Source organism: Vulpes lagopus, chromosome 21 (genome assembly GCF_018345385.1).
Source record: "Vulpes lagopus strain Blue_001 chromosome 21, ASM1834538v1, whole genome shotgun sequence".
Lineage (NCBI taxonomy): Eukaryota > Metazoa > Chordata > Mammalia > Carnivora > Canidae > Vulpes > Vulpes lagopus.
This window is the reverse complement of record NC_054844.1, coordinates 45,671,972-45,683,991: the sequence shown is the minus strand read 5'-3', so window position 1 is coordinate 45,683,991 and position 12,020 is coordinate 45,671,972. Positions and strand designations below refer to the sequence as shown.

At 36.4% G+C, this 12,020-nt stretch overlaps 1 protein-coding gene across 1 annotated transcript; it reads right to left on the bottom strand.

Moving 5' to 3' along the window:
• Positions 1-218: 218 nt before the first annotated feature.
• On the bottom strand, positions 219-1,157 carry LOC121480168 (olfactory receptor 6C6-like). The gene has a single exon (XM_041736501.1). The coding sequence runs from the start codon at positions 1,155-1,157 to the stop codon at positions 219-221; it is 939 nt and encodes a 312-aa protein (XP_041592435.1).
• Positions 1,158-12,020: the final 10,863 nt, after the last annotated feature.

Genomic DNA, 12,020 nt, shown 5'->3' with positions numbered 1-12,020 from the left:
GGAGCCTGCTTCTCCCTCTGTCTGTGTCTCTGCCTCACTCTCTCTGTTTCTCATGAATAAATGGAGAAAATCTTTTAAAAAATAAAATAAATAAAACATTATGAGGTGAATAATTATTATGAGGTGAACTAATTGAAGGATAGATTAAGTAAATTTATAAATAAAGTCAAATTTTTTGTTTATTTTTTCCTCCAAGATTTGAAACTTGAAATTTCTCTTCATTTTTTGGAAAAAGAGAAAATCTTTTGGCGTGCGTCCTTGAAGGCTTGTTTGACTTGTTGGTTTCTGAGACTGTAAATGAAAGGGTTTAATAAAGGGGCAACCGAGGTATAAATAACACTTACACCTTTGGACAAAGTCACCCTTTCCTTCGCTGTTGGCTTTAGGTAATTAAAAATGCAGCTACCATATGTAAGGAAGACCACAATCATATGAGAAGAACAAGTAGAAAAAGCCTTGGTTCTTTTCTGAGCAGAGGGGATCTTGAGAATGGTCTTGATAATGTATGTGTAAGAAAGAATCAGTAACAGCAACGTGACCAGAAGTGTTACAAGAGATAAGACAAACGAAAGCAATTCCAAGAAACGAGTGTCAGTGCAGGAAAGCTGCAGCACAGGGGAAATGTCACACATGAAATGATCGATTACTCTGGAAGCACAGAAATCCAGTGTGAGGCCCACAGCCAATGGTGAAAACGACAGCAGAAAGCCCACGGCCCATGAGCTGAACAGGAGTTGGTAGCACACTTTGTTGTTCATGATGATCAGGTAATGGAGGGGTTTGCAGATTGCTACATAACGGTCAAAGGACATGGCAGCCAGCAGGTAAAATTCTGCAATTTCTAATTGGAGGAAAAAGAATAACTGAGATGCACAACAATCGTAGGAAATGACTTTGTTTTTAGTCATGAGGCTTATCAGGAATCTGGGAATGCAGACTGTTGTCAGTGAAGCTTCCATAAAGGAGAAATTTCGGAGGAAAAAATACATGGGAGTCTTGAGGCTGGGATGTAGCAGGGTGAGAAGGATGATGGTTAAGTTTCCGGTCATGCTCAGCACATAGTTGAGGAAGAGAAACGTAAAAATCACAATTTGCAGTTGTGGGTCATCGGTCAGTCCCAGGAGAATGAACTCGATCTTTGTTGACTGATTCCTCATTTTAGACTTGAGTCTTATGAAATCGGCATTGGAGAACAACTCCAGAAGTGGAAACAAGAGGATTTTTTAAAAGCTACAGAAAAAAAAATATGTAATCAGAAATTTAAGCAAGTTTAAAAGGTTGATCCAATTTAATAAGACAGATAATCTTTAAAATTCTAACACAGGTTAACCTAGGCGCCTCTGAGTGCTGGTTCCATTGAAGTGACAGGTATGATAACGACACTATTAAATTTTTTTCTTGTCCCTTTTTGAACCTGAAAGATAATGTAAACTTTAGCTGATCATTTCTAAAAGAGTTGAATTCTGTTTCAATGTTATGTTCTAAATAGACAGAAAATAGCTTGACTTTAAAATGTATTTTCTATGAATAGCTTAAGACTTTTTTTTTTGCAAATATAAAACTTTAAGAACTTGTTTCTTTTTTTTTTATTGGAGTTCAATTTCCAACATATAGCATATCACCCAGTGCTCATCCCGTCAAGTGCCCCCCTCAGTGCCCGTCACCCAGTCCCCCCACCCCCCGCCCACCTCCCTTTCCACCACCCCTTGTTCCCAATGTTTATCACAGTAATGTTCACAATAGCCAAACTGTGGAAAAAGCCTCACGACAAATAGCTTAAGAATTACTGAAAAAATTCTGGTAACATCTTGAAAATTAGTACCAATGTCAACTTGCAATATTGATACAGAACTACTTAGCTCATTAAAACAATTAAAAAATTGTGAAATATACAAATCATGGCAGTTACATATTTTCTCTATGATTGAAATATTCTGATATATATCATTATTTTGTCCCTATGCAGTAATTTCCCATTGTTCCTATATCTCATTTCACTCTGTTATTATTTTTCTTTGATTTCAAATACATCAGTCATCTCTTATCAGTTACATTTAATCATGAAATTTTGACTGTTGCATCTACATAAAAATGGAAGAATATATGACAGTTCAAAAGTCAGTGGATATTACCTGACTCTTACTTGCGGGAATGCTCTCATTTATGACCTAGGTGTATACTATAAGTGACTTACCCTATCTGGGTACATTGATATAATTTTCCCACTACGGGGATATGGAAGAAACAGGGGCCAAAAAGAAATGATGAATATTCTCTCTCTTATAGTATTGTAAAAAAATCAATCATTTAAGAGGAAAGTTAATTGCAAAGCTTTTCTCCAGAAGTATTCTAAAACCAGATATGAAAAATAAATAAATAAATAAAATAAAATAAAAACAGATATGCATTCTGGAAATTTATGCATCTGTTTATAACTTTCACTTCCACTTACACCCATTAAAATGACGGGACCCAGTTATTACAAATAATTGGATTCCTCTCTCAGGCCAGGTAAAATTTATTTTCTGTCTTCTTTTCTTATATATTAAAATGAAGAAAAGTATCTCCATAAAAATTTTACATGAAAATGTCATGCTGTAAAGGGGAAATCCTGCATATAAACAGAACCCAACGTTTTTAACAATGAATTCTTGCTTCAAATTGTGCACTAGCAAAATGCAGAGTTTTATCATTTTGTTCGTAAGAGACACAAGGGATTAATTAAAACAGAAGAAAAGGAAAGAAAAAGAAATGCCCCTGGAGACTAGTGTCAGGAATAATATTATTTGTGTAAAAGGTAAAACAACAACCAAAACAAACAAACAAACAAACAAGGAAGGAAGGAAATTAAAAGTACTGTGAATCACTTTCAGCAAAAAGCTGAATTTCTTTAACTACAAAACAAAACAGATATTCTCCCAAAAGAGAACTAGAGATAACTTAAACCCTACACTTAATGCCAACACGAATTTCAGATATTCCACTGCCCTGAGTTAGTTTGACCATATGTAGCTTTAAGAGGGTTTACCCCAAAAGGAAACTTTTCTTTTGCTTCCTTAGTCAATGTCAAGATTTCATTAGCTGGGGACCAAATACCTGAAATTGAAGGTGTACTGAAGTACTTAAATGTTTTGCTATTTTTTTAAATTTTGAAACAATAGAAAATATAAAGAAAGAAATGAACAAATACACCATGAATATATTTTACACCAGCACCATTGGATGCTCCGTCTGCCATTCAATATAGTGGTACGTATTTATAACAAGAATATTCTATGCAGAAGCTTTTTATTTTGATGAGGTTCCAATAATGTATTTTTGCCTTTGTATCCTTGCCTCAGGAAAAATTTTGCTATAGTTGGGATGCCCGGGTGGCTCAGTTAAGCGTCTGCCTTTGGCTTGAGTTATGATCCTGGGGTCCTGGGACTGAGTCCTGCATCAGGCTCCCTGCTCAGAGGAGAGTCTGCTTCTCCCTCTCCCTCCGTCGCTCCCCTTGCTTGTGCTCTCTCTCAAATAAATAAATAAAATCTTAAGAAAAATGCTGCCATAGCCAAAGTCAGAGAAATTAATTCCAGTGCTCTTTTCTAGGATTTTTATGGTTTCAGGTGTCACAGTTAGGTCTTTAATCCACTTTGAGTTTATTTTTAGGTACGGAGTAAGAAAGTGATCCAGTGTCATTCTTTTGCATGTAGCTTTCAAGTTTTCCCAACCCCACTGGTGGAAAAGATGATCTTCCCACTGCCTGTTTTTGTCTCCTTTGTCAAAGAGTAATTGAATCATGGTTTGTTTCTGGGCTTTTTATTCTGTTCCATTGATCTGTGTGTCTACTTTACTGCCAGTACCATACTGTTTTGATGACTAAAATTTTGTAATATATTAATATAATATTTCAATATATAATAATATAATATTTATTACAATTATAATATTTATAATATTTTACAATTAATATTGTAATTTTAAGTCTGGAATTGTGATAACTCTAATTTTGCTACTAGCTTTAGCTATTCAGTGTTTTTGTGGTTACATACAAATTTAGGGTTTTGGGGTTTCTTAGTTTTTTTGAAAAATACTGTTAGTATTTTGATAGAGATTGAATTAAATGTGTAGGTTGCTTTGGGTAGTATAGACATTTTACCAATATTTGTTCTCCCCACCCAGGAGCATGGAATATCTTGCCATTTGTTTGTATCATCTTCAATTTCTTTCATCAGTCTTTTGTAGTTTTCAGAGTACAGGTCTTTCACCGTCTTGGTTAAGTTTGTTCCTAGATATTTTATTGTTTTCAGTGTGGTCATGAATGGGATTGTTTTCTTAATTTCTCTTTCTGTTGCTTCATTATTGATGTATAGAAATACAACAGATTTCTGTGCATTGATTTTGTATCCTGTGATCTTAATGAATTCATTGATCAGTTGTCACTTTTTGGTGAAGTTTTTAGGATTTTCTCTATATAGTATCATGTCTTTTGCAAATGGTGAATTTTACTTCTTTTTTATAAATTTACATGGCATTTATTCCTTTTTCTTGTCTGATTGCTGTGGCTAATACATCTAATACTATGTAGAATAGAACTGGTGAGAGGGAACTTCCTTGTCTTGTTATTGACCTTAGGGGAAGAGCTCATTATTTCCCCATTGAGTATGATATTAGCTGTTGAGAATATGGCATTTATTTTGTTGAGGTATGTTCCTTCTACATCTATTTTGTTGAGCGTTTTATCATGAAATGGATATTATAGTTTTTCAATAATGTGTTAAGGGTTTTTGCATCTATGTTCATCAGGGATATTGGCCTGTAGTTTTCTCTTTTGTGGTGTCTTCATCTGGTGTTTGTATCAAAGTAATGCTTTCCTTCCTCTTCTATGTCTTGGAAAAGGTTGAGAAGAATAGGTCTTAACTATTCTTTAGAATGTTTGGTAGAATTCACCTGTGAAGCCGTCTGGTTCTGGACTTTTGTGTGTTGGAATTTTTAAAATTATTGATTCAGTTCATTGCTTATAATTGTTCTGTTCAAATTTTCTTTCTTCCTGTTTCAGTTTTTGTAGCTTTTATGTGTTGAGATATTTATTCATTTCATTTCATTTAGGTTGCACAATTTTGGGGCATAGAATTTTTTCATAATCTTTTATAAATCTTGTGTTTCTGTGTTGTCAGTTGTTATTTCTCCTCTATCATTTGTGATTTATTTGAGTCCTTTTTTTTTTTAAATGAGTCTGGCTAACAGTTTACAAAATGCATAAATCTTAAAAAAAAAACCCAACTAGCTCCTTTTTTTTCCTGTTTTTTTTTAAGGTTCTATTTTATTTATTTCTGCTCTAATCTAATGTGTTAAACTTCCTCATTACTATAGCATACTTATTTGTGTTTTGAATACTTTTCTATGTATTACTCAGCACCATATAAAATGGGCCATATAACGTGCCCAACACTTGACTCCGTGGGGTACTTATTCTATTTTGTCCTGAAGAAACTATATAAAGATTACAAAGATTTCTCAGAATGATATGGTTTCAAAGAAATTTATTCCTCAATGGACACAAACTTATAGGTTATGTAAGAATTCTCCCCAGGAACTAAAAATTTTTAAATGAAAAAATATGTTTAAAAACCCCTACTATTTACTGTGAATTCAGTATAGATTTCCATAATCTGCTCTTCTGCACAGTCATTTTAATTAATTAATTATTTCACACACATTTAAAAAATCCTTGAGTCCCAGATACATAGATAAGGATTTAAAGACAGAAATAAAAAGATTTAGTTGATGCATTTCCTACATATCCTCAGTTTCTTTTCTGAAAGCTGTCTTTACCCCAAATAGTCTTTGTGATATGATTCAGTGATCTTAAACTGACATTTAAAATACCCAAGTAGACAAAACATAAAGACTCCTAACTCTGGGAAATGAAATAGGGGTGGTGGAAGGGGGGGAGAGCAGGGGGTGGGGGTGAATGGGTGACGGGCACTGAGGGGGTACTTGACAGGATGAGCACTGGGTGTTATTCTGTATGTTGGCAAATTAAACACCAATAAAAAATAAATTTATATTAAAAAAATAAAATACCCAAGTATTCTTCACTTTGTATTAATGGAATATTTATCTATGTCCATGGCTAGTCTTCCTTGCAACTTGTGACCAAGTGTACAAATTATGTCCAAAAAATGTAAACGAAAATGATGTGAAATTTCCTTTGTTTTTTCTTTGATAAAAGGGGTTTGCCCTCCTCGTCCTCTCCACCCTCTCTCGTTGTGATATCCACACATGGGAGGGCAAACCATTTGAAGCCATGAGTATGAGCAATCACACTAGGAATACACTGGCTGATCAACAAGAGAGAGCACAGAACACACCTAGGTTTGTGACATCATTGCAAGTCATATCAGCTTAGAAACACAGTGACCTCATGGGAGAGTTTCAACATCCTAGTCTGAACAATTTAAATAAGACAAAAATACAGTTATTTTTGTTAAAGAACTGTAATATTTGTCTTCCTCATACCCTGTGAAATCTATAGTATTATCAAAACTTGTTTCCTCTGACATAACTATATTCCATAGTGAAGAATGTAGGTTCCATGCACTTTTTTGTAACAGTGATTCTGGGTATTTCCTCCTATCAATTTTTCAGTCCATGATCCCCATTTTTTTGCTTCAGATTGTTGGGCAAATATTTCTTGAACTCTTAATACCAATTATTTTTAAATTGTTAATTTTATAGATCTAATAAAAATTGTTAATTCTAAATATTTCACTGACCATGCATTCAGGTCTCTGTATTTTTATTATTTTCATGATTTTTTACTCTTTAGACCTTTCTGCAGTTTTTATCATATATGCAAAACTGCAAATGCCAATGATTTTGGATGATGATTTATTCCTAGAAATGGGATTTAACTTACTTCATTTAAAATTTTTATCTATTTAATTTATTCAAATAAATTTATTACATAAATGTAATTAATCAATGAATTCAGTTTATTCTGGTATGTATTAAAGATGGACAACCTTGGACAAAACAAGGAATGAGATTATACAACTCTGTATTCCATGCTTTTTGACAAATGATAAGTTGTGTTTATTCTTAGAAGTAAGATTTCAGTGGTCGCAAATAAAAGCCTAAGTTTTGATTCGGGTTCCTCCATTTTGGCAAATCATAAATGTCAAATATTTGACTGCAGAGACTCGGAGACAGCAGGAATTTTTTCCTGAATTCTAAATCAGTTACCTGTGGCTTTGTACTGCTGTTATTTTTACTCTCTGATGACATAAGGAGTTTTTGCTAATGTTTTAGAGAAGGCTACTTGTTTTCAACAAGCCCTTTTATTTGAGAAAAATTTACCCAGTTTCTGCTAATGTCAATATCTTGTATTATCAGTATTCTATTGTCAAAATGAAGATACCACCAAACAAGCAAGACTCTTAATTAATATCCCAATTTATTTGTATTCCATTAGTTTTATCATTAATTTTATTTCCCTTTTACAAGCTCTAATCCAGGGTACTACATTGCATTCAGTATATTCATGACATTTACTTATCTGGTAGACATATTTTTCTGGTCTTTGGCATATTTTCTTATTTTTCAAGTACTAATTTGGAAGAGTACTTTTTTTTAAAAGATTTTATTTATATATTTATTAGACACACACACACACACACACACACACACAGAGGGAGAGGCAGAGACACAGGCAGAGGGAGAAGCAGGATCCATGCAGGGAGCCCGACGTGGGACTCGATCCCGGGACTCCAGGATCACACCCTTGGCCAAAGGCAGGCGCCGAACCACTGAGCCACCCAGGGATCCCCAAATTTGAACCCATTCTTAATGCCTTTCCCTCCATCCCTCTTAATGCATTTAGATATATGGTGTCATACTTTACATTCTTTCATTTATGAGTTCCTCAAACTCCATTTATGAATCCCAAGTATACCATTTTTTACCTCTTTTGTCCTTCCTACTATTTTCCTCCTACCTAAGATTTTTCCTTCCACTAGAGTCCTCCTTTAAAATTTCTTGTAGGGCTGCTTTAGTTGTCATGAAATCCTTTAACTTTTGTTTATCTTTGAAACTGTCTCTTTTCTATTCTAAGTGTGAGCCTTCATGTATAGAGTATTTGGGGCTATAGGTTTTTTTTTTTTCTTCTTTTAGCTCTTTGAATATGTGATGGCACTTTCTTCTGGCTTACAAAATTTCTGCTGAATGAACAGCTAAAAGCCTCATAGGAGTTCTTCTGTATGTAACTGTCTTCTTTCTCTTGCTGCTTTTAAAATTCTCTTTATCAATACTTATTGCCATTTTAATAATTATGCGTCTTGGTGTGGACCGCCTTGGTTGATTTGGTTGGGCATCTCCGTGCCTCTTGGATCTGGATTTCTGTTTCCTGCCTCAGATTCAGAAAATGTTCAGCTATTAATTATTCAATTGAATTTTCTGCCATCTTTTCTCTCTTCTCAGATTTCTATAATGTGAATGAAATTACACTTAATGGAGTCTTTGAGTTCTTTAAGTCTGTTTTCATTTTGCATATTTTTTCTCCTCTCATCTGCTCAGCTTGATTACTTTCCATTACTCTATCCTTCAGGTTGCTAATTTCTTGTGCTTCCTCTCAGTGGCTCTTTATTCCATGTAGTATTTTAAAATTTCACTTATTGTGTCCTTTATCTCTGATTGCTTCCTTTTATCTTTTTGTTAAAGGTCTTACCGAGGTCCTCCACTTTTTTCTCAAGTCCAGTGAGTATGTTTATGATCATAACTAACTTTTCTATCAGGCATATTATTTATCTCCATTTCACTTAGATCTTTTGCTGTGGTTTTTTTCTGGCTTTCATTTAGGATATATGCCTCATTCTCCTTTTTTTCTAACACTGTGTCTGTTTCTTCATATTAGGAAAGTCAGCTACTTCTCCAGTTTTTGAAAGTAATAGCTTTATGAAGAAGAGTCCCTGCATTGCCCTGCAGTGGAGTGTTCCCTGTTCACCAGAACCAGGCATTGCAGGAGTGTCTCCTCTGTGTGCTCCATGTGCCTTGCTGTTGTGTGTTAGCCACTTTTTCCTTCATTACAGTCATCTACAGTAGTGCTCCTTGCCTCTTGTGAGCAGTGTTGTGTCATTGTGGTGTTAGTGGATCAATCTGGGGCTGCCTTGGGCTGAGTTTAGGTGGACCAGGTGTTTGCCAAAGATGCAGTAGCACCAAAGTGCAGGGTGCTTTCCCTGTGTTGTCCCTTGAGAAGCTTTCAAGGTGGGTGGGTCCAACTGTCGTCCCCCAGCCCACTGCTAGGGCTGCAGTTGTTATCTCCCCCTCAGCCCAGGCACTTTGGAGTGATGCTGGCCCTTCACAGGGTTCCTTGCACAGTGCCAGGCTTTTGCCTGGTTTGAATGGGCTCTGGCTAAGAACATATTGGTGGGGGGGAGGTAATGGGGCACACAATGCCTTTAAAGTTTGCATAGTAGTGAGAGAGGATGTATACTCACCACCAGGAATGGGTTGGTGATGGTGGGTTGTGCAGTTTTAACAAGATGTATTTAAGTGTTCGTGGGAAGGGAGCCACCAATACCACTGGGACTGAGGCCCTGCACAATGCACAGGTCCAGAGATGCAGTGTTGGCAGGATTTTCACTAGTAGTCTGGGGGAGGGCATTTGCAGCACCAGGACTGAGGCAACTGTTACTGAAAATAGCAGATCTGCTGAAGATGGAAGGATGGGCAGGGTGGCCATAGTGTAAGTGAGTTGGGTAATGAATGTTGCCACTGCCTGCAGATGGCTCTGTGTTTATGCTGGGAGTGGGGAGAGAAATGTTGCCTGTCAGCTCCTTTGCTCCTGGAGAGTCTCCCAGGGGTCTCTGTCCCTCCAGGATATGCTCTCAGATTGGTAAATAACACTTCCTCCCATATGCCACAGGCATGGTTCTTGTAAATAGCGTATCAATGGGTCTTGTTTTTTTTTTATTCATTTTGATATCCTATGACTTTTGATAAGAGCCTTTAGTCCATTTACAGCCAGAGTAATTATTGAAAGATATTAATTTAGTGCCTTTGTATCACCTTAAAGTCACTGTTCCTGGAGATTGTCTCTGTCCTTTTCTAGTCTTTGTTACTTTTGGTCTCTGTTTCTGCTCAAAGGCTCCCCTTTAATATTTCTTGCAGGGCTGGTTTGGTGATCACGAACTCCTTTAGTCTTTGTTTGTCTTGGAAACTCTTATCTCTCCTTCTATTGTGAATGACAGCCTTCCTGGATAACGCATTCTTGGCTGCATATTTTTTCCATTTAGCACATTGTATATATCATGCCTCTCCTTCTGGCCTTCCAGTTCTCAGTGGACAAGTCTGCTGCCAGCCTTATATATCTACCCTTGTAGGTTAAGGACCTTTTCTCCCACACTGCTTTCAGAATTCCCTCTTTATCTTTGTATTTTGCAAGTTTCAGTATGAAATGTAATGGTGTTGGTCTGTTCTTTCTTTCTTTCTTTCTTTCTTTCTTTCTTTCTTTCTTTCTTTCTTTATTTTTTTTTATTTTATGTATGATAGTCACAGAGAGAGAGAGAGAGAGAGAGGCAGAGACACAGGCAGAGGGAGAAGCAGGCTCCATGCACCGGGAGCCTGATGTGGGATTCGATCCTGGGTCTCCAGGATCGTGCCCTGGGCCAAAGGCAGGCGCCAAACCGCTGCGCCACCCAGGGATCCCTGTTGGTCTGTTCTTATTGATTTTGAGGGGAGTTCTCTGTGCCTCTTTGACTTGAATACCTGTTTCCTTCCCTAGATTAGTGAAGTTCCCAGCTGCAATTTGTTCCAATAAACCTTCTGCCCCTCCTTTTCCATCTTCTTCTTCTGGGACTCCTATGCTATAGATATTATTTCACTTTATGGAATCATTTAATTATCTAAGTCTACCTTTATGGTTTAATGGTTTTATTTGCCTCTTAGTTTCAGCTTCATTATTTTCCATAATTTTATCTTTTATATCACTTATGTTCTCCTCTGCTTCTTCAATCCTCATAGTAATTCTATCTCATCAGGTTTTTATCTCTGCTTTAACATTTTTTATTTCAGCCTGACCAGTTTTGGGGTCTTTTCCTCTAAGGCAAGGGTTATCCTGGTATCTTCTATGTTTTATTCAAGTCCAGCTAGTAGTCTAAGGACTGTTCTAAGTTTTTCTTCAGATATATTGCTTATATCTACTTTGAACAAGTCCCTGGCTATGATGTCTTCCTGACCTTTCTTTTGGGGCAAATTCCTCCATCTTGTCATGTTGGCTAAGTTTTTATCTTTTGTATGTTATGAAAGGTTGTTATGTTTCTTGCACCTCAGAGTAGTACTAAATTTTAAAGTCATACAGTGTCCAGGGCCTGGCACTTAAGGAAGTGTTTTTGGTGTATGCCGTGTGAATTCTGCTTTTGTGTTTTGGCAGCTCTTTCCCACAGGTCCATCCTCTGTAGAGTTCCTCCTTGGTGGCAGTGAGGAGTTTCGGGACCTTTATTGAGGTATGCTTTGATTTGTTTGTTAAAAAATGCCTGGGAAAAAAAAAAGGAAAGAAAGAAAAAGAAAAAAAAGGAGTAGGTGGGCGAAGCCTGCTCCAAAAAGAAAAGGAAAGGGAACGACAACACAGCACAAAAACAAACAATCAAAAAACTATAGCCTGATTTCAAAGAAAAAGAAAAGAAAAAAGAATCCTGATTCAAAAAATAAAAAGAATAAAAGAGAAGAGAGAAAAGGAAATTTAAAAACAAACTAACAAACAGAAAACAGTAATCCCAATTCCAAAGGAAAAGGAAAAAAAAAAAGAGTAAGACAAAAGAAAAAAAATGCCACCAGGTTCTATTTCTACCAGAACCGAAGGGGATACTGTGGGGCACTGTATTCTCAGTAAACTTGTTTCATGTAGAGTCCTGTCTGTGTGCTCTTCTGGGGGAAAGGGTAGCTGAGTTGGCTCTGAGTCACCTGCCCCAGTAAAGAAAAAGCAGTTGCCTAGCATTAGGGGGCGGGGGTTGATGTCAGTGGCTTCTACCTCCATTGGGGGC

What these genes read in the sequence shown, in the direction of transcription:
- LOC121480168 (XM_041736501.1), bottom strand. Translation starts at nt 1,157, where the DNA reads ATGAGGAATCAGTCAACAAAGATCGAGTTCATTCTCCTGGGACTGACC.